The sequence below is a fragment of the Alligator mississippiensis genome, chromosome 1 (genome assembly GCF_030867095.1).
Source record: "Alligator mississippiensis isolate rAllMis1 chromosome 1, rAllMis1, whole genome shotgun sequence".
Lineage (NCBI taxonomy): Eukaryota > Metazoa > Chordata > Crocodylia > Alligatoridae > Alligator > Alligator mississippiensis.
The window spans coordinates 116,579,910-116,602,594 of record NC_081824.1 but is presented as its reverse complement, the minus strand read 5'-3'; the positions used below and the strand labels follow the sequence as shown (position 1 = coordinate 116,602,594).

Below are 22,685 nucleotides of genomic sequence, written 5' to 3'. Positions count from 1 at the left end.
ATATTTTGGCTGCCTCCACTATCTTCATCCATTCCTGCCTGTTGTGTGCCTTCATCCTCCAGTCATCCACATTTAATTCCTGTAGGTCTGACACTACATCATCTAGCCATCTTTGTCTTGGTTATCTCCTCTGGCACTGCAAGGAGCACTTTCTTTTGTGTTTGGATCACTTGCATTCTTTTGATGTGGCCCAGTCACTGTCGTCAGTATGCTCTAATTTCCTGGGTCTCTGTGTAATTGGTATAACTCATTATTGATTCTTATGCACTATTTTTATGTTATGGGATCATACTGTGTACCACAGATTTTCAGTAAAGTCTTTCTTTCAGAATAATGTGGTAGTATCTTGTTTGCTTTTGAGAGAACCCAGCTTTGACTGCTATAAATTATGCATGGCCTGATTACGGTTTATAGATTTGAAGTTTAATTTTCCTTAGGATGAACTTGGATGACAAGAGCTAATGCAATGCAAAGTAGGCTCTATTTCCTGCTTCTATTCTTCCTTTAATTTCTTCCTTTATATTATCATCCTGTGCTGTGGTAGAAACTAAATACGTGAAGAGGGTTACTCGCTTAAAAGTTGTGTTACTTATTGTTAGGTGAAGCCCCTGATTTATTGCTGTCCTATTTACAAGCAGATAATATGTTTTTATCTATGTTCACTTGTAGTCCTATTCTCTTTGCTTCATTTGTTAGTTGGGTATGAAGAGCTGCTATATCATTCATATTTTTACTTATCAGAGCTATAGTTAATGCCTTTGTAAGTGGTTTTGAGATCTTTGGATGAAATAGATACACCAGTGAAAATTATTATTATTAACAGTACTACTAATCATTGTATTCCGTTACATTAAGTGAAGCCCTTAACTCCATGAATTTCAGTAAAGTACTTTACGCAGCTAGATCTGTGGACAAGCATTGCTCTTTTTAAACCCCTGGAAAGTAATGAAACATATTGAGTGCTTTTACACATGATCCGGGATTGGGAGGGGAAGGGGGTGCTTTTAATTAGAGCAGCTCTAAGGGCCAGTCTAATTAGAGTGCCTGGAGCATCTTGTGTATCAGAGTCCCTGTGCTTTAAAATTGCAGGCGGAGGGTTCTTTATCTAGAGCTGGTTGAAAGAGCTTTAGCTAAAGCGACCCCTGGAACCATTTGATTACCACGCTCCAGCAGACTTGATTAATTGAGTCTGCTCTGACACACTGTAATTACAGCACATCGGTGCAGCCTCCCAGCTTTGTGTATAGGCATATTGGTACTGCTATTTCACACAGCTCTGTGAGTTGCTTAGGCACTAGCTGCAGGAGTCATAGATCCTCTTTCTTACTGTGAGACTTTGTACAGTTTGCTTAAGCAGCCAGTGTCTCACTTTGCTCAGCTGTTATATTAGGGTAATAAGGCTTAACCATATTTATAAAGCACTCTGAGATCTACAAATGGAAAGCACTAAGGAATATTTGCTAGATTGCATCACCCCTAAAAATGTATTTGGTCAGCAGTCTGGAACTCCCAGCACTTTAAAGGTTAATCTCTTCAGCAAACTATTTAAAATGTATAGCTGTAGCTGATTCTTATTATCATGTTCTTTAGCGCAGTTTTGTCTTCAATAAAATATTCTATAGCTTTATGAAGTAGTACTGTATGAAAGATCAATGCACAATTTTCAGGTGGCCATGGCATGAAACTATTATGTTCGTATCCCCACAGGTAATATGTCAAATTGAGGATTGCATATCGGTCACATGACATTCGGCAGTATTCCTGTCTGCCAGATCTGCTTTATCTACATCCTTTAAACCAGAGCTTTCCAAACTTTTCATGTTGGTGACACACTTTTTAGACATGCATCATTTCGCGACACAGTAATTCAGTTCCGGGGGAGGGGCCAAGGGAAGCAGACACGAGTAAGGGAGCTCTGCGGTGCCCTTTCGCAAAATTTTCTGCATTTCGCGTGACACACCTACACACTGCCGCCGACACACTAATGTGTCGCGGCACACAGTTTGGAAAGCTCTGCTCTAAACAAATGCCTTCTGGAAAAACATGGCATAACAGGGTTGAGTGGGTAGGAGGGCATGGAGGTGAACCTGTTATAGAATTTAGGATCACTTTGAAGGGAGGTTTGGCTCCAAATCTGGATTTTGTATCCAGTGAAAATGATTAGGCAGCTGGTATGTGTCAAGGTAGCGGTATAGTATTCCGGTTGTATCCATATTGGTCTAGAGGAAAAAGCAATCGGGGCTCATGGTAGAGGTGATATCTTTTATTAGACCAACAAGAGTTTTGCAAAAACATTTCTTTAATTGCAAGTATTCAGGAACAAACGCCCTTCATCAGGCATCAGATAAAAGATTGTAAAAGTTCTCCTGGGTAGAAATGAAAGTTCATATTCATAGTGGTATTACATCTATGTTCAGTCCTCCTGCTTCTTACACCTGAACAGGTGGGAAATTGTAAGAATCAAGATTGAGAGTTAGGGTAAAAGGGCCAAGGGCTTGCAGATGCTATGTTATTGACCTCATTCCAGGAAGAATTAAATTAAAATAAATGGTCTGTATTATGGAAGACATCAAACTAACTGCTTTTCAGATCCTTCTGGTCTTAAAAATCTCTGAATTAATAAAAGTTACAGCCAAAATTTTCAAACTTGGCTGCCCAAGTTAAACACCTAAATCCATATTGAGGCACTTACATAAAAGTGGCCTGGTTTTCAGAGATGCCAACCAGTTGTCCCATTAAATGAAAAAAAAGCAGGTCTTTTTATTTGGGTGCCCATTACACATTGCATTTTAGTGTTAAACTTAACTAACGCCAATTTAAAATATTAGCCTAGCTGAAGTTCTACAAAGAAAAACCAAAGAACAGCACAGAATTTGGCATCTGAAGGTAAACACAAGAAAATCTACAATCCAGACTCATACCACTAGTCCTCTTTGGGGGTTTGCATGTTTGTGTTTAGTAGGTATTTAGTTCTTGCTAATGATACTCTGAGATGAAAAAATAAATCCAATGGATGGTATATAGCAAAAATTAGTGGATGAAGCATCCTTTTACCTCTGAAGTCCTGCATTCATATCGTTCCTTGAATCACAAGCCAAAAAAAAAAAAAGCTTGATAGTCTTAACCTATATTCTCCATATATACTAGGAGATCCAATCACTAGGTTAGTTGTTCCTGCTGAGAAAAAATCAGGATGACAGTGGCAGCAGTAGCAATGTTTTATAAACTTGTATAGAAATTGCCAGCATTGTGCTTTTCTGGCCTATACTTACTAGTGTAAATATTACATTTGCTTACAAAGTTGTTTACTATAGCACATCAGAACATGAGATTGGTAGGTAAGAGCTATATACTGTGAAGTCTGAAGTCTTGATGAAGCTAGTGGTTAAATTATAGGAACTGGAGCTGACAAACCTCTGTTAATTTCTTCTTTCTGTCACAAAGTTCCTGTGTGACTATACAGTTCACCATCTGTATAATAGGGTTAATATCCTCCTACTGGACAGCGAAGTTGTAAGCCACTACGATTTACTCTTTTTCTCTCTATATATAAATAGTAAGAAAATTCCTGCCAAAATATTGGCTCAACTGTGTGTGAAGCTTCTGGCGTAGTAAAAAGTCACAAGTGATCCTGATATCAGTTTTGATAACTTCTATATGTTTTGAGGGACTCTTTCTTCCCCCCACCCCAAGTAGTTTAATCTGCTTTGTGTGCATTGTAGCAGTACAGGGAGTTTTCTGAGTCCTATGGTGGATGCTTCTTCAAGTGCTGGGGAAGCCAGGCTACTGTTTGCCCAAGATGATATAGGGCAGTGGTTTTCAACCTGTTTTGTACCAGGACCCACCTGTAAACATCGATAGCCAGTTTAGACCCAGTGCCCTGCGCTCCTGACCTGCTGCTCCCCACCCCCAGGCCCTAGTTCCCCAGTGTGTTGGGCAGAGGGTGGGTGCGTGGGGGCCATAGTCAGTCCCAAGCAGCCCCAAACAATCTCTTGCAGGCTGGAATTCTGACAGCCTGTAAGGGAAAATCCACGGTTTCCCACATTTTTCTCATTTTTAAAGTTTGATTCATTTTCACAACCCTTTCATATATGTTTGCAACCCACCCGTGACCCATGGGTTGAGAAACACGGATATAGTGCACATCTACACAAGATAATTTACTGTGCAGTAGACTAATCTACTATGCAGTAAAGCATCACCATATACATGTGCATAGCATTTACTGTGCAGTAAATTAGTATACTCTGCGGTTGGCAGGTGCGCCTATTGGGAGCAGTTCAGTGCAGGGCTACTCCTGCCTTGCTCTGCTCCTCTACAGTAGCCAAGGGGAGCTCTAAGCTCCCCCAGATGCCAGCTCTGGGATGGCAGGGGGCACCTGGGTCAGGCCTGAGTTCTGGGAGCAGGGGAAGCTGTTCTGCCTCCAGGGCAGCTGCTTCCCATCTCCAGGCCCCAATCAGCAGGTGCAGGGGCTTGGAAACAGTCCCCTGGCCCAGACAGTTGCCTGCCTCCCAGCCCCTGCTCCAATCAGCAGATTAAGGTGGGGACTGAGGCACTGTCCTCTGCCCTAGGCAGCTGCCTATCTCCCAGCCCTGCACCCCAATCTGCTGATTGGGGTGAAGACTGGGAGCAGTTCCCCTGCCCCCTGCTGCCAGGGCTGACCTGGAGCAATATGCTCCTGGTCAGCTGTCTACACATGCACTACTGCGCAACATTCTTTCCATCTTATATTTTTTTCTTAGCAGCTTTAGTGTCAATGTGGAAAAACTACATGGATCTAATTCTGAAGTAACTCCACTGAAATCAGTGGACCAGTGTAACCAAGAAGTAGATTTCTATTACTTGGATTCAGGGCTGTCCCTGGGGTTGGAGGGGGGGGGGTTGAATCAGGGTGACCGCCCTGGGGTTTGTGCTTTGGGGGGCCCCACGGAGCTGGGTGGAGCAGCAGCTCCATGTCCAGCCGCTTGCTACCCCTGTCCCCTCTGCTGCTAATGCCGCCGACGCCAATGGCAGCGGCAGTTTCTTTGGGTCCAGGGCACATGGGATCAGAGGGAGGGCAGGGCCCCACATGGGCTGATTTGCCCCAGGCCCTGCAGCCTGCTCGGGTCAGCTCTGCTTGTATTACTGATCACTGGAAGGATATCCTCATAAACAAAGGACTGTTATGTACCCTGCTTCATTTTACCTAGCTGGCCTGTTACAGTTCCTGAAAAAGAATACTCTATAAATATCTAGGATTTCAAAAAGTAACAAGTGTGATAGTGAGAGACAACACCACCAAGAGAAGCATCAAAAACTGAGCCTGCCTTTTTTCCATGCTCTGTTATAGGCAGAGAAAATGCAAGGTGTAATGTCAAATGAGGAGTCAGCTGTCTTCACCTCTAGCAAAAATTCCTCTGCTTCCCCGTCTTGCTCACTATTTATGGCATTTAGTCAAAATCCAACTTCAGTGTTGCTGGAGGGCTTATAGGCCTAAAGGGATATTTTAAGATAATACTACATAATAGTGGTGATAGGGTTTTGCGGATACATAAAAGACACTGAGATATCATGGTAACAGCTGTCCCATTAAACTCCAGACAGACAGGTAAGTGGATAGATGGGCAAATACATAGCTAGATTACAATAGCTGTAGCTTGTATTTTTGCATATAGGTATCAAGCAAAAGGTGCAGGGGAAACATTTTTGTATCATAATCTTACAGCAAAGGCCCATCTCTGCTAGACATACAAAAAACTAGAACTCTTGGTTCCAAAATGATACCTTTTATTAGACCAACTGGAAAATGGCAAGAAAATTGTCCTTTTCTGCAAGCTTTCGGGATCAAAGTCCCTTCGTCAGGCTCTGGGAAAAGTGTAGATGGTACAAGATGGTAAAAAGTCCCCATAGGTAGGAAATAAACTTCATTTTTGCACATTTTGCAGCTCTGCTAGTATCTTTCATTGTAAAATGTTAAGTGCTTGATTCGCTCACCTGTGCACACTGTGCTGCCTGTTCTTCAGAACATGATACATACCAGTTGCTCAGTTTAGGCCATCTTGGAACAAAGGCAAGGGGTGTCCAAAGCAGTGTAGTTACGCATCTTGTTTTTCTCACAGTGCCCTTTTCCTCACCTCTCCATCTTTTACTGTAATAATATTATTGAATTCTGATAAGACCAAATTCTATGCAACGATAGCATGTTATTTTAAGTTCCTAATGGCAATAATTTGTTCAAGTATCACTTACCAGACCCAATTTTATGAGGATATTAGGCTGGTACGGTTATCCTATAGTGCATGGACTTTCAGTACTCCAATCATAGCTATCATAGTAAGGAATAAAGAGAAAGGTCTTTCTATAATCAAATCTGTCTAGTGACTATTGTTTAGATTACAAGCAGCATTCTCTTCTAAGAATAACTCATCTGGAAACAGAGCTTTATTCTAGTACTCTGACACTGTGGACACACTCCAAATAGGTACTATGGAGTATCAGAAATGTCACCTCTCTGATACAAAATGTGCTTCTTCAGCTTGGCAACTTTTTTGTGATACTTTTATTGAACCAACTGTATAATTGGGAGAGCTGTTGGGAAAACTTCCTCAACTGAAGAGGGGCACCCGAGGACCAAAATCTTTTCCAACCGCTGTCCCAACTCTACAGTTGGTCCAAACAAGAGTTATCCCAAAAAAAGCTTTGCTTCTCAATATTTCCTGGCCTATCATGGCTACAACAACATTTGAACCCTACTTCTTCAGCTTTGCTTTCTACAGTACAAATATATAACAGAATGTACTTAAAAAAAAATAAAAACCTAAGAAAACAACGGTACATAGCATGCAGTTTTCCCACTGAGGAGATCACTAGAGAAAAAATGAACCTAACATAATAATGTTCATCACACTGCTTAACACGCTGCTGGAAAGTGTTCAAATACAATGGTACTGAGGGAATACAGGACTGGAAGGGACTGCTGGCAACTGCAAGCTACCATGAAATAGACAATAACCACAAAGGGATCTGCAAGAACACTCACATCAGACCTTCAAGCACACACATCTGAAGCAACAAGACAACCCCTAGCATCAAAGAGCAAAGTTTTGATCTCCATTAAAAAGGTGTCAAAAACTACAATATGCCATCAGAAGAGAAACAACTCATCAGTGTAGGTTACATCAGATCAGAGTAGAATCAGACTTAAAATAGAGATAGACACATTATTTATTAGATATTTTAACTACAGGTCAGTATATCTAAGAGATTTTGTAATTTCCCCCTGCTTTCTACAAAGATAAAAATTGCATTTCCTTCAGCATGGCTCTCCATCACTCTGTGGTCCTGTGAGAGTAATCCCTTGGTATTAAAGCTTCTTATTGACAATACAGTAAACCTGCTCTGTAAATAGCAGAAAACAGAAATAAAAGATGAGCAAAATTTATGTTTGGCAGAATACAACATTGAAATCATTTCAAGGTTTGTCAGTCCTTCTGATCAATAGGAGTTTCAGCCCGTGACCTTCCTGTCAAAAAAGATGTCCAAGCAGCCTTTTGACAACATCCTAAATCTCATGGTTTTAAACTGCTGCTGTGGTTATTATCAAAGCCATTATATAGTTCCTATCTATGTGTTGCAACTTGTAGTCATCATTTGCAGGGCTTGACTGGAAGTTTTGGTTTTCTGGACAAGAACTAAATTATAGGGTCAGAGAAGAGAGAGTATTCAGTTCAGATTTACAGAAAGAAAAAGTTTTCAGATTTTACTTTAGAAGATAGACATTGAGAGAAGTACTATCTCTTCTTGCCAGATTTGAAGAAACATCATTCGTAACGCCACTGAAGTTCAATAAAGACCAAAGCCCAACCTCTGTCCTTGTATAGTTAAAACATAGGGCTTAATATTATAGAAAATATGTGTAGAAGGCTGAGTTCCCTGATCCACTGCAGGCCAAGCTGCTCTAGGTACAGTTCAACCTGATGCATGCAACTTAAAACTAAGGTCTCAGTTCAGTAAGGTACTCAGTGTGCACTTAACCTGAATTCTTGCTGGTCTGGGATCATTTTTACAGGTATTTAGGCACCTCATGGAAGCTAAGCACCAAAATACTTTTAATATCTTGGCTGTAAATCACCATTGAGTTGCAGAGCTGTGCTCAAGGAGAGAAGAGTTCAATTTATCATACCTGTAGTAAACCAAGCTGCCATATTGGCTAGGAGAAATCTATGACAGCTGTGGGGAACGGGCAGATGAGACTTAGGACTAATCAGCATTATGTAGCAGCTACCATAGGGGATACAGATGCAAAGCTTCTCTCAGTTGCATAGGGGCCTGATCCCATGTTGTCAACAGTTCCTGAGTAAATGTAATTTTTGTGTGAAAAAACTTGTACCACAGCCCTATAGTCTTTTGGCTGGGTGCATATTCATCTAGTCTATCGCTCTTGTCCTCCTATGATTTTTAAGCCTACTTGTTATGTTTTGTTTCTGAAGATCACAGCTCTTTAGGACAGGGACTATGTCATCCTACATGTTCTACAAAGTCTAACACAGTGGGATTCTGGTCCTCATCCCAGCCTCTGGGCAGGATGATGATAATGTCTCTTTAGCAAGTGTCACTTTGATATGAAATGCAGGTATTTGGCAATGCCCTGTTCGATAACATGTTGTAGTGCAAATCAAATCAATTCAATTTCTTCTTGTTACTGAGCAATCCATAATTTCTGGTCTCTTTCAAAATCTGCTACCTTTTGTTAATAAATATGTAAACATATCTACTCACGAGCCTTAAGATTCTTGAATGGAGGATATACAGAAGTGGGCTGTATTATTAATTATATATATTTAGCTTTCTTGCTTTATTTAGTTTGTAGCAGGTGCATTCCTATCCCCTACCCAGGGTGTTCACTATATACTGATGTCCATTCTTCAAATCTCATAACTGTCCTCCAAGTTCCAGCTCCTGAATAATACAAATACACAAGACTAAAGTTTGTTTTTACATAAAAATGTCTATCCATCACAGCTGTGGAAAAAACTTAAAAATGTGACCTGAGGGCACCCTAAAGTCTCAAACATCAGAAGGGAAGGCAAATAAAAAGATGATCACTTAAGTGATCATCAAAATAATTTTTTTTTTTTTAATCTCATGATTTATAAGCTGGTTTCAGGATTTGTGGGGACCTAACATTATTTTGAATGCTTGGCCGTGCTGTGTAAATTCCTGGTGTACATAATTGTAATTCCTAATGTGTGAGGAGTGTGTGCATATCTCTATATAAAATTTTAAGATTTGTGTGATGCAAAAAGCTTTTTAAAATAGGCACAAGGGGGGAAAAGCTCTTAAAGAGCAAAGAATGAATCTCGTTGAAATGTAACTACATAGGGTTTTCTATCCTGGTGTCAGCATCCAGGGTTTCTGCTGGTTCTAATTCTATCAAGGAGGGAACATGAAGTAGGATAGATGCGTGTTTGCAGCTTTGACTGGGTTCCTAATGGAAATGATCAGAAGAGAAGCAGGTAAATGTGTCTTCCCACTCTCCCTTTTTACCCCAGAGCTTGTTCTGCACTGAGGGGGAGTAGAGGCTACTGACCTTCACTCATACCCAGCATTGCCAGGTCTTAAATATGAAATTATTGTATTGGAAGCTTAAAAGTATCGTATTTGCTGAAAAACTATGGTACACTGAAAAAATATGAAAATAAGTATGCAAATACACATGTGAATAAGTCTTTTTCTTATTTACTTTATATTGCTTACTGTAAGATGCAAGTGAGTGAGTGAGAAATGAGTCATCAATGTTGAAGCACTTCTTTATTTTGAGGCAGGCAGTCATAAAAAAGTGCTGACAGCAAGCCCAAAAGTTAGTTAAGACTCCCTGAGAGTGACTTAGGTTAGGCACATGTTGCACCAATTACATGCCTTGAAAATTATAAAATGCAAAACTCCAGAATTCTTGGTTCAGAGATGATGCCTTTATTAGACCAGCTAAGAAATTGCAAAAAACCTATCTTTTTCTGCAAGCTTTCAGGCGCACACACCCTTCCTCAAGCTCAGGGAAAATTAAAGATGGTAAAAAGTCCCCATAGGTAGAAAAGACTTTGTTTTAGCACAGAGGAAGCTGAAGGTGGAAGCCTGTTCCTCTGGGTCCATGAGAGTGTCTGTGAGTAGCCCTTTAATGTGCAGATCAAGCAGAACTCCTTCCCTGGTGGTGTCAGATGGCAGAAAAGCAGGGAGGTGTAGAAATTTTCCTTGTCCTTCAGCAATGAAATTTATATCCAAAACCGGCTTCAAATTTGGCATCTTCCATGTTTCAGGGGCGCATCTGGTAGCATCCCTCAAAAATGCGGTACCCATGTGGAGCATACATGTTGAGGGGAGCATTTTTTAAGGCAAGAGGCTATGAAACTTTATGGCAAGAGGCTTCAAAACTTTAAGGGGAGAGGCTACAAAACTTTGACCCTCCAAAATTATGGTACATTTTATTCATTCCACCCAAGAAGAGCGCACACCAACTGCAGGTGCTTCCTCAGCCTGATCCAGGTGTATTTAAACCCTACAGCTTGCTTAGAAGAGTTTTCTCAGCTATTGGAGTCGGTCTATTTAAAAGACAGCAGATTTCCCCAAACCTTGTCTGCCGTTTTGAACGTTTGTACGATTATTGATGGTGCAAGGGTGGAAATGATCGCACGAACAGGATGCAGATCATCCCACGCCTTGCTGCAGAGCCCGGGCTGTGGTGCCGGGCGAGCTCCCCCTGCCTGCAGGCGGCGGGCGAGGAGGGGAAGCGATGGGATGCCGGGCTGGGACAGGGGGCGCCCGGTCGGGTCCCCCCATTCACTATCCGGCTGGGAGCGGTCTCAACAAGTCGCCTCTTCGCTTCCGCAGGGGCGAGCCTAGGAGCCCCTCTGCCTCCACTGCATAAAAAAAAAGGGTAGATGTAAGGCACTCCACAGAGAGATGGAAGTGAAGTGTAGGAGGCAGCCCCTCGGACAGTCACTGGGCGCTCTCTCTCCAGATTTTGCTGAGGGAAAAGTGCTTGCAAACTCCAGTACTCAGGGATCTCTCTGTCTCTCTCACACGCACGCTTGCCCCTCCCTGTGCCAGCCAGAGATGCCTTTGGTGGCTGTGGCGTCAGGGAGCGGGGCCGAGGGCAGGCGCTGCCTGCCAGGGCTGTGTTGCAAGGGGGCAGAGTGTGTGCCTCCAACTGCCCCGCTCCCCTCCTGTATGTAAATCACGCTCCCTTTGAGGTTCATAAAACGGGCCGGCCAAGGCAGCCGCAGCCGGTGAGCATTGCTTTCCGCCCGCCTCCCTCCGGTCCCCCCGGGGCGGCCACGAAGGGGAGGCGAAAGCGGGTCTGGAGGACCTCGGTCCCAGCCTCTGCGCCGGGGGGTGTTGGCAAGAGGGCGAGGGCAATGAGGGAGCAAGGAGAGAAGTCCTCCCTGAAAGGTTGGTTTTGCTTGGCCTCACTTGGGGGACCTCCCTCCAAACTTCCCCGGGGAGCAGGGGCTGCAGGCGCGGCGCGGGGCTCCGGGGAGAGGGGCTTTGGGCCAGCGGGGCAGAGGGCCGGGTGGGAGGACGCACTGCTAGGAGCCATCCGGAGGGGTGGGGGGGGGTTGGGTTAGCGGGGGTCCTTGGCACGGTGGCAGTGCCTTGCAGCCGGCAGCAGCCACAGGGGAGGGGAGGAGGGGGCAGGAGGTTTTGCAGGAGCAGCAGTGAGCAGGGGAGGGGGGCGTGCGGGCAGCAATGGGGAAAGGCGGTGGCCCCAAGCAGCGCAGTGGTGGAGAAGGGGTGACCCCGAGCAGCCGGGGGGAGGGGGGGGTCGCGTTGTTGCCCAGTCCGGAGCTCCCGGGCCGCGAGCCAAGCCCCGGGGCTGGGGGGCGCGGGGGCCCACCCGCCTGTTTTTTTTGGCCTCCTCTCGCCGCCCGGGTGTCCCGGACACACGGCCCCTGCCCCGTGTCAGCCCGCACGGGCTGGGCGCTCTCCTTGGAGGCGCGGGCCGCGGGATGGATGGCAGGAGAGGAAGGAGCTGCAAAAGTGCCGCCCAGCGGCCATGCGGGGTTACAGGCGCTCAGGTGGGCCGCGGCGGGGGGTGAACACGTGTGTTGCGGGGGGCAGAGGGGGCACGTGGCCGCTGGAACAGCTGGCCGGAGCCCGGCGCGACGCAGCCACGTGACCCCTGGGAAATAAGCGCCTTACCCCGACCCGCCGGCGGTGGAAAGTTTCCACTCGGCGCGATGCAGGCCCGGCTGCCCGAGCTCAGCGGGGGTGGGGCGCGGGGCTTGGCCCCGTCCAGCCGCGGCGGCCTCCCCCTGCCCGTCCGAAACAAGGCTCATGTGCCCCCCGCTGCACCGCAGGGAACGAGCCCCGCGCTCTCCGAGCCTTGTGTCCAGTGGGGAACAAGAAATAACCCCCCAGCTGGAGCTCGCCGGGGGGGGGGGGGGGGTGCTTCTACCTCTCCCGCCCCCTCCCTCCTCTCCTCCTGCCTCCCCTCGAGGTTGAAGGGAAGGATCGCGGGTGTTTCCTTTGCTTTTGGCCTTAAAAACGCATTTGCGTGCATATATGTGTGTATATGTGCGTGCAGGTATGCATGCATATATGGTTGTGTACCTGTGTACATGGTGCAGGGGGGCTGGAGTCGATGATCTTCCGAGGTCCCTTCCAGCCTTACAATCTATGGGTCTGTGTGTGCATACATCTGTGGGTATCTCTGCGTATGCGTGCATGTATATCTGCATGTGTGTGTATATGTGTATGGGTGCATCTGTACGAAGAGCTATTATAACTGCATGTATGTGTGGATATATGTGTATGCCTGCATTTGCATGTGTGTGCGCGCAAATGAGGGTGCATCTAGGTGTATGCCTGCCTGCGTGTGCACGTGTGTGAATAGCTATGTGCATCTATATATGTGCATGTGTGCATGCATATGTGTGCATTTCTGTGTATGTGCATACAGATGTTTGTACACAGGTGCAAGTATCTAGGTGCATCCATCTGTGCATGTGCGGGCGTGTGTGCATATCTCTATACACATATCTACAGATACATGTGTGTTTATACATGCCCCCCGCTGCGCGCCCCTGAGGGGACTCTGGTTTCTTGCCGACGGGAGGCCGGGCAGGAAATCTTCTTGTCCCGAGTCACGGCGGCTCCTGCAAGGAAACGTCAGAGCCCCTTGTCTGCCCAGCGGCACCCGAGGCCCCTGCAGGCAGCGCGGCCCGGCCCCAGACACGAGAAAAGCCCGAGCAGGGGCTCGGGCTGTGCAGCCGGGACCGGGGCTCTGCATCTCCCTCTTCCGCGGGTGCAGGGGCCCGCGCCCCGCGCGTCAGCCCCCAGGGCCCCGGCAGCTGCGCGGGGCCGTGCCTGGAGCCCCCGGGGGAAGCTGAGAGGCGCTGGCCGGCCCGTGTCCGGAGATGCAGCCGCCTTCCCCTCCTTCCTCCGCCGGAGCCTTCCTGCTCGTAGCTGCGCATCCAGGCGGGGGGAGGACGGGACAGGGCGGGGCGGGCGCCAGCAGCCGGCTCCGGGCGCCAGGCAGGGGGGCACCCGCTTTCCTCATTGTTTCCGGAGGCTCCGCCCAGCCGCCACCACATATAACCCGGCCGGCCGGGCGGCGCGCTTACTCTTGCAGCCGCCTCCGGTCTTCTAGCGCTGTTTGGGCTCGCTCTTGCTTGCCTGCCTTCCTCCGCTTGGATTATTTTCTTCACTCGCACAAAGCCCAGCCTTGCAATGACAGTCAAAGCCGAGGCCTCCGGACCCACGTTAACTTACTCAAAGATGAGGGGTATGGTGGCCATCCTCATCGGTGAGTGCCGGGGATGGAGCTGGAGGCGGCACTCGGGGCCTGCTGGGCGCCGGGTGCCTTCGTTTCCCCTGGGGAGGTCGAGAGAGCGAGCAGGGGGCCGGTTGTCCTTTAAACACCGCTTTGGGGATAGTTTTTATTTTAATACCTGTCCTTTTTTTTTCTAGAATATGTCTATGTTTTATTTTTATATGTTTTATGTATTTATATCTTGTGTGTGTATATGTGTATATGTATATATCATTTGTGTATATATATATATATATATGTACATATATATGCATACATATACAGGGATGTGTGTATATAAGTAATGTGTGTGCGTGTGTGTGTGTGTATATATATATATACTATATAATGTCTATATAATGTCTATAATACTATATAGAGTCTATATAATGTGTGTTTCTGTGTCTATATATGTGAGTGTATAATGTGTGTGCATATATATAAGTAATGTGTGCGTGTATATATGAGTGTCTGTGTGTGTGTGTGTGTGTGTGTGTACATACATATATAGAGATATAGATATGAATGTATTTTTTTTCTTTCTGCTTGCAGCTTTCATGAAACAGAGAAGAATGGGGCTGAACGATTTCATTCAGAAAATAGCCACCAACTCCTATGCCTGCAAGCAGTAAGTATCCGCAGCTTGGGGCAGGTGAAAAACATAGTAGCCTATTTCCAATTGAAAGACATAGTTGTTCCCTTCTGAGACGAAATGATCAGAACCGGGCAGTCCTTATGCCCCCCTCCTCCCTACTCCATGTGTCACAGCAGTATTAGCTGCTCTTCTTTGCTGTTCACTTTATAATGCATTCTCCTGTTTGGTTTGGGAGAAACCTGTTGGTTTGGATTTTTAGAGCCCCAGCCTATATCTGATCTTAAATGACTGCACCAGCACTGTTTCTTTGCCCAACAGAGTTTGTTCCTTTCTCCTGTTTCCTTTTAGTCCTGAAATGCAGTAAGGCTTTTCAGCCTCTGTAGGTTGCCAAACTGCAGTTAATCCTGAAGCAGAAGGCTTCTGTGCCCCCTAGTGGTAAAATCATGCTGCTTCTTGCTCACGTAACTTCTGTTTCTAATAATACACTCCTTAAACTTTGCAGCCCTGAAGTTCAATCTATTTTGAAAATCTCCCAGCCTCAAGAGCCTGAGTTGATGAACGCTAATCCTTCCCCTCCGGTAAGTTGTCTTTTGTCACGCATAAGATTTCAAAATACATTTTTGAAGCCAGTAATAGAAACATCTTTATGTTGGAAACATCATACAAAGTTCAGATTACAGTGCAAGCAAATGATACCGCTTAAAAAAAAAGGTAATTAGTTTTAGGAAATGAAAAAGGTAGAGATTTTTGTATGGAATCTGCTGCTATCTGAGATTGGAAAAAAAAATTAGTTGTGAATTAGTACAATTTTAGTTATGTGAAACATAGTTTTATTTCCAGGAAATTCAAATTGTTAGGTTTATGATATAAAAACTTTTGCACTCAGGAATTTTCCAGGACACATCTTCTAACTTTTCTTTTCTTTTTTAATTGCAGCCCAGTCCCTCGCAGCAGATCAATCTTGGTCCATCATCCAACCCGCATGCTAAACCATCAGACTTTCATTTCTTAAAAGTGATTGGAAAAGGCAGTTTTGGAAAGGTAAGTTCCATTTTTTTTTTCTGCACTAATTTGATCGGTTACCATCTGTGACATGTAACTACTTAAGGGCTGGGTTTGTGGCAGAGCTTTGATAAACATTAGAAGCAAAACTCCACATGACCGGTTCTTCAGCCATGAGGGCACTTTGATTCTTAGAAGGAAGCTGCTTGCCCTGAGGGGGATTGGTGGAGCAGGGTAGTTTTATTGGGGAGGTGAGTTGGAAGAAGACCTGGGATTTCTCCTTCATGTACGAGTTGGGGTATGGAGATGTTTTTAACAACCAGGTAGAAGATGCAACCTTCTTGACCATTTAATAAAATCTAGGGAAATGTTTATATGCATAACTATCTGGCATTTAGCTGACAATGCTAGGTATTTCTAAGAAAACACTTCCATGTGCATCCAGTAGAGGGTAGTAATAGTGTGCAGTGATAATGTAAAGGGCTTTGACATAGTCCCTTCCAGCTGTGTTTTTTATAACTTCTGTTTTTCAACATATCTCTTTTCTTTTTAATGTCCAGGTTCTCCTTGCACGGCATAAAGCAGAAGAACAATTCTATGCTGTTAAAGTACTACAAAAGAAAGCAATCCTAAAAAAGAAAGAGGCAAGTTTTTTCACTATTCACAATCCAACACTATATATGACAACTATGCTTCTTTATTACTGCAAAGTAGCAAACTTTGTCACTAAATACTGATGATTCTGTCTGTTTCCAGGAGAAACATATAATGTCAGAGCGCAATGTTCTGTTGAAAAATGTGAAACACCCCTTCTTGGTTGGACTCCACTTTTCTTTCCAGACTGCAGACAAATTGTACTTTGTCTTAGACTACATCAACGGTGGAGAGGTAAGCAGCCAAAAAAAAAGATAAGAATTCATATTATGTGTACGGTTGTATTGGAGATTTTCTTTCCATTTTAAATACGTTCCAAGGGGAAAAGTCATGGGGAAAAGTTGTTAGTTTTAGTATCATTAGCCTGCCAGGTTTCAGACTACCAGAGGATCATTAGGCCATTTCCTGCTATTGTTCTCTTAGCTACTATATATGTCGAGTCTAATTAAATGTATTGTTACCAGGCTTTGGCACCATTTACAGAACTTTGTTCTTTCTGTCTCCTGTAGTTGTTCTACCATCTCCAGAGGGAGCGTTGCTTCCTGGAACCAAGAGCTCGTTTTTATGCTGCTGAAATAGCTAGTGCACTGGGATACTTGCACTCTCTGAACATAGTTTATCGGTAAGCAGTCGCACTCAGTTTGTTCTTTACTCCATACTTTGCTTGTTCAAAGTAGATTTCAATATATTGATTTAAAATGGCAACTTCTGAAGTACTTTCTCAGACCCTAAAGTTTGCATATGCATAGAATACTAGTAATAGCTCTTAATTTAAAAGAACTAACATTTGCATTATGATTTCTTGTTATTACAGAGACTTGAAACCAGAGAATATTCTGCTAGATTCTCAGGGGCATATTGTCTTGACTGACTTTGGACTCTGCAAAGAGAACATAGAACAAAATGGCACAACCTCCACCTTTTGTGGCACACCAGAGGTACATTCAGTTTTGCTTTTGGAATGATCATTATTTGTCTACTGTGTGACCAGAATGGCAGATATAACAGCAAAGACTATATTGGCTTGGCATGACAAACACTTCTGTTTTGTATAAATTCCCAATAGAATAGAGGTGAGAGATTAACATTAATAAAACAGTCGTCCAGTGAATACTGTGGCACCTGTACAGTAGGAGCTGCTTTCAAGCTGTCTCCCTGCATATCAATGACACTTTATAGTGTAGGTACTGCACTGGGCTTAGCCTGCTTTTCTTGTAATTCAAGAACATAGGCAGGGGAGTTTTTAAAAGTTTGTCAGGCTAATATGGCTCTTTTCTTTTCCCCTTCTATTAAATAGTACCTTGCTCCTGAAGTTCTTCATAAGCAGCCCTATGACAGGACTGTTGACTGGTGGTGCCTTGGAGCAGTTTTGTACGAGATGCTTTATGGACTGGTAAGTAACAGATACTTATTGGTTAATTCAAATAGCTAACTAGATTTCATATCAAAGTAATCAATGCAAGGAACCATTCTAGCTTTACTACCTACGTTTGTGACTTCCCTTATGATAAAGACCCAGTGGGTCCTGTGTTGCCCTCCTGTCCACTGAGAAGTCTGTAGATTGAGAGCAGCACATGGCATAAAGGCCAGAATATTTTATGGTGTTATGGGAAGATACATATACTAAACTAAGACTCACTAACTTTATACTTATATGCATTTTCTTTCTTTCTGGCAGCCGCCTTTCTACAGCAGGAACACAGCAGAAATGTACGATAATATCTTGAACAAACCCCTGCAGTTGAAACCAAATATTACCAACTCTGCTAGGCACCTTCTGGAAGGCCTTTTGCAAAAAGACAGGACAAAGCGCCTTGGTGCCAAGGAGGACTTTGTAAGTGTAATTTTGTGGTTCTGGCCTACAACATAGGAAGTAAACAACATCATACCACTCATTCAGTTACTCTTGTCTGAATTAATCTAATTTTATTTTTCCTTAACAGACGGAGATTAAGAATCACATCTTCTTCTCCCCAATTAACTGGGATGATCTCATTAATAAGAAGATTACACCCCCTTTTAACCCAAATGTGGTAAGCATCACTTCTAATTATAGAATTTCTAAAGACAGTTATTCTCCCCACTTCCTTGATGTCCAGTGCCAAAAGCAATTTGCAGCCTCCTAAAATATGGCTATTGTTTTTCTTTTATCAATTGTAGGGACAAAGATGTACACAAACTCAACAACAGGCTTTTAATTTAAAACGAACAGTAAAATGTAGCCATTTATCTCTTCCCCCTTGCCCCGACTACTATCCAAGCAGTCACACAAACTAATGGGAAGCTGAACCTTAAATATCTTGCCCCCCCCAAAAAAAATAATTTTATTGACTTATTATATAAAATACACATGCCAAGTACATACTACAGCTGTTCTGGTGATTTTTAAGAAGTGGTTCACTTGCAAGCTACTAACACATGCCTACATAAACTGTGGCATAAATGAGTGGATTTGCATTTTGCTTTTATGGCCTGGGCTTGCTTGGAGGGCAGCATTTTGAAATGCACCACATTGTACATGGTGCTCACTAGGAAATAGCAAGATGTGAAGAAGTCAGACTATTCTTGGCCAAGACTGTTTTCAACAGTAGGTCCACTGTAATAATAACATTCTGACTCTTCACAAAGGGTTGTTTGTTTTTTGTTGTGGTTTTTTTAATCCCAGTTTCAAATTCATCTGAGTTCATGAAATAGAGCTTAGACTAAATATCTGTTTCTTTCCTTTGGTATTCTTCAGAGTGGCCCCAGTGATCTGCGACACTTTGATCCTGAGTTTACAGATGAGCCAGTCCCCAACTCCATTGGTCAGTCTCCAGACAGCATCCTTATTACTGCCAGCGTCAAGGAAGCTGCTGAAGCTTTTCTGGGCTTCTCTTATGCTCCACCCATGGATTCTTTCCTGTGAACTTCATTTCCCCCCTTTTTTTTTGTTTTTAATTATTATGTTGGCCGTCTGGTTGAACAGGCAGTTGACCCATCATCTTGAAACAGAATTTGCACATCTCCACCATGGCAGCTTTGCAGCCTTAATTTTCAACTACACTGTTTGCTGGAAGCTTTTTTTGAAGAGCACATAACTCTCTAAATGAGCTTACAGGCTTTTCACTCTTATTCATTCTTCCCCCAAAGTGGTGCTATCTCCTTGGGAAAGAAGGAAAAAGTATCTGCTGCCAGAGACTGCTACGGTAGATTGTAAGAATAATAATGTGCTGTTTTGAAAATAATGTTCCAAAAAGCCTTGCCTGAAGGTCTATCTGGATGTGATTAAGGATTTTATGAAACGTGCCTTTTTCTGATGCGATCTTGTTAGCTCCAAAGCTTTACTTGTTGCAAAGTGTTTCTCGATTCATTTCTGTGGGTTTACTATGTGAACAAATGGTATGAGCGTGGTATGAATACTACAGATGGACTTGGTTTAAAGCATCAATGTGACACTTGCAGGATACTACAATGTGGGGCATTGTTCGTTTCTTCCATATTTGGAAGATAAATTGAGTGTAGATTTTGAAATTTTTTTGTAAACTATACAGTCGATTAAAATTATTGAAATGGGCTCACAGTGACTTGTATCCAAATGCTTGAAGAGAGCATTGCTGCTATGAAAAAAGATTTCTATTTTTAGAAAGGGTTTTTATGGACCAAAATGCCCCAGCTGCAGTCGGTCAAAGCTGTTGGTTTGTTTCATTTTTTTTCTTTCCTTTTTTCATTTTAAGTTTTAAATGACATCATCTGTAAAATGGGCATTATTTATGTGGGGGGGTTGCATTCCTGATTGTATGTATTGTAAAAAGTTCTGTACATTCAGTTGTAACTCTAGATGTATATTTAAACTTGCAGGCTTACTTGCAATGTAATGTATACCATCATTGTAATGTAATTAACATGGTTATAATATGTACCATTTTTTGTGACCAAACCCATTGGTTTGCAGTAAAATCGAGGGGGAAAAATTCAGATTGTGTCCAGTCTTTCTTCCTAGAGAGTTTTAGCCAACATTGTTCTTTCTCAAGGGTTTAAAAAACAAGTCTAGACTCTAGAATACTGTAGTTCTTGACTTCAACTGAGGCCTGGCTCACTAGATGAGGCTAGTTAAATTGAAGTGTGATCTTTAAATGTCCTACTGCAAGCCCTGGATGCTATTGTCCTCTTACCAGTGTAACGGATGTAAAAGACCTTACAGGAGTAACACTATCAGTGTAAGTACTATACCTTAGAACTGGGTCAACATGTGAGGAGGATGTTGTGGAAGCTCATTGATTTACAGTGCAAGAGATGTGCTGTGACTAAAGTATAACTAAAACCACAGAGAACAATGGGACTGAGAGGCACAGGGTTGTTACAGCTTGAACCATTCCTATTGCTTTTTCACAGACTTAAGTGACTCTAAACTAGAAAATCGGTACCCATATTAGAGCTACAACCACCACACCACCTGCTCTGGAGTTCAGGCATTTTTTATTTACTACCATGTTGGGGACACATGATCAGAAGGAAGATTTCAATAGGCAAGTGATTTAAAAATATGAATCCGTCCTGCCTGGAGCAGAGTTTACTCCAGTGTTGCAACAAATGCAGTGCCCCGATTAGGGCCAGTACTGTAGAAGTTTGTTTTTTTTTAAACTCAGTTCTCTAGTGTAACCAAAGCCTGGGCCAATTCAAAAGGCAATTTCTCTGGCAGGACAAACTCCATCAAGCAGTTATTAATTGTTTGGGTGGATGTACATTAGTCTAAACTGCTGAATAATCTGTAAAAAGTCCTTCTACAGATACACAGCAAGCAAAAGGAAGGTGCAGAATAACATAAGGCTGCTGCAGGACAAATCAGGACAGTTGGTAGTTGACGCAGGGAAAAAGGTGGAGCTCTTCAATGAGTTGTTTGCTGATTCAGTATTCCTAAGTACTGACCAAGACAATTCCCCCACCTTGGGGGGAAATACTTTTTCCAGTATTTTCCCTGGGAAAATACTGGAAAAAATCATCAAAGAGCACATTTGTGGACACCCAGCAGGGGAAATAGTGCTGAAAGGAAACAGGCACGGGTTTGTCACAGGTAGATGCTGCCTGACAAAAACTTACAGCTTTTTATGACCAGGTCACACACTGCCTTGATACAGGAGCTGAGGCTGATGTCATCCACCTGGATTTTAGGACAGCCTTTGACACAGTTTCGCATCCTATTTTCATACGGAAGCTAGCAGGCTGTGGAATGGATGCCTACACAGTCAGGTGGGTTGCTAACTGGCTTAGGGACCGCACCCAGAGAGTGGTGGTGGGCAGGTCGTTCTCAGCCTGGAAGGAGGAGGGCAGTGGGGTCCTGCAGGGTTCGGTCCTTGGACTGGTGTTATTTAATATCTTCAGCTATTTGGACAAGGGTGTGGAGAGCACTGTCTCCAAGTTCACAGATGATACCAAGTTATGGGGCAAAGTTAACACACTGGAGGGCAGGGAGCAGATACAGGCCGACCTGGACACATTGGATAAATGGGCAGAACGAAATAGGATGCAATTCAACAAAGATAAATGCAAGGTACTCCACCTAGGAAGGAGGAATCCCCAGCACACCTACAGGTTGGGGGATGTCCTTCTTAGCAGCTTAGAGGCTGAGAGAGATCTTGTAGTCATAGTTGACTCCAAGATGAACATGAGCTGGCAGTGCAATGAGGCCATCAACAAAGCCAATCTCACTTTGTCGTGTATTAGCAGATGCATGACCAACAGATCAAGGGAGGTGATGCCCCCCCCTCTGTGTGGCATTGTTCAGGCCGCAGTTGGAGTACTGTGTCCAGTTTTGGGCACCACACAGCAAGAGGCACGCAGAGAATCTGGAGAGGGTCCAGAGGAGGGCCCCTTGCATGATTAGTGGCCTCCATGAAAGACCCTATGAGGGGAGGTTGAGAAATCTGTATCTCTTCAGCCTTCACAAGAGACATTTGAGGGGAGACCTTGTAGCCACCTATAAGTTTATCAAGGGAGGACAACAGGGAATTGGTGATGCGCTATTTACCAGAGCGCCCCAGGGAGTAGCTAGGAATAATGGGTGCAAACTAGTGGAGAGTAGATTTAGGATGGATATTAGGAAGAAATTTTTTACAGTAAGGGTGGCCAGAATCTGGAATAGGCTTCCAAGAGAGGTGGTGCTATCACCTAACTTGGGGGTCTTCATGAGGAGGTTTGATAGACACCTGGCTGGGGTCATCTGACCTCGGTCCTCTTTCCTGCCAGGGGCAGGGGGTCAGACACGATGATCCATTGTGGTCCCTTCTGACTCTACAATCTATGGATCTATGAAACTTGATCTCATTCCAGTAAATATCAATGAGTGGTGTCAAAATGAGAGGAGATGAAATGTCAGAAGACATTCTGCCTTTCAGTGAGACAACAACCCATTTTCCACTTCTGTGTGGCATTGGATGGCCTGTTCCAGTGAGGTGCAGCACATCCGTGTTTACTGATGTCCTCATCTCCCAGCTGGTGGTGCCCAGCAGCTCAGAATTCAAAACAAGAATTCACACAAAAAATAACCTGGACAAGTAAGTCTATTGCAGTTCTCTTCCAAAAGAAAAATATGAGCAAAACTGCTGCCTCTGTATTTCTTTTATTAACAAGACTTAGGAGCTAACAGAGTGCATCTCATCCTCTGTTACTTAC

At 44.0% G+C, this 22,685-nt stretch overlaps 2 protein-coding genes across 5 annotated transcripts in view; one reads left to right on the top strand and one right to left on the bottom strand.

Annotated features, from left to right (window-relative positions):
* Positions 1-19,991, top strand: part of SGK1 (serum/glucocorticoid regulated kinase 1) — a 118,537-nt gene extending 98,546 nt beyond the window's left edge. For 2 of the 4 annotated variants that reach the window (XM_019479614.1, XM_059713268.1), the window contains 11 exons: positions 14,339-14,414; positions 14,884-14,959; positions 15,318-15,422; positions 15,944-16,027; positions 16,140-16,271; positions 16,547-16,659; positions 16,852-16,975; positions 17,335-17,430; positions 17,716-17,871; positions 17,981-18,070; positions 18,775-19,991. In XM_019479614.1, the coding sequence (XP_019335159.1) occupies positions 14,339-14,414; positions 14,884-14,959; positions 15,318-15,422; positions 15,944-16,027; positions 16,140-16,271; positions 16,547-16,659; positions 16,852-16,975; positions 17,335-17,430; positions 17,716-17,871; positions 17,981-18,070; positions 18,775-18,942 (1,220 nt within the window). In that variant the 3' untranslated portion in view covers positions 18,943-19,991. Of the gene's footprint in view, positions 1-11,298; positions 11,425-13,583; positions 13,781-14,338; positions 14,415-14,883; positions 14,960-15,317; positions 15,423-15,943; positions 16,028-16,139; positions 16,272-16,546; positions 16,660-16,851; positions 16,976-17,334; positions 17,431-17,715; positions 17,872-17,980; positions 18,071-18,774 lie in introns of those variants that run through there. The other 2 variants (XM_006275892.4, XM_006275891.4) reach the window with 2 other exon arrangements.
* Positions 9,768-13,406, bottom strand: LOC132243447 (uncharacterized). The gene is made up of 2 exons (XM_059713274.1): positions 12,175-13,406; positions 9,768-10,892 (listed from the first exon to the last, which is right to left on the bottom strand). Exons 1-2 carry the CDS (start codon positions 12,876-12,878, stop codon positions 10,634-10,636), a joined length of 963 nt encoding a protein of 320 aa, XP_059569257.1. The 5' UTR covers positions 12,879-13,406; the 3' UTR covers positions 9,768-10,633.
* Positions 19,992-22,685: the final 2,694 nt, after the last annotated feature.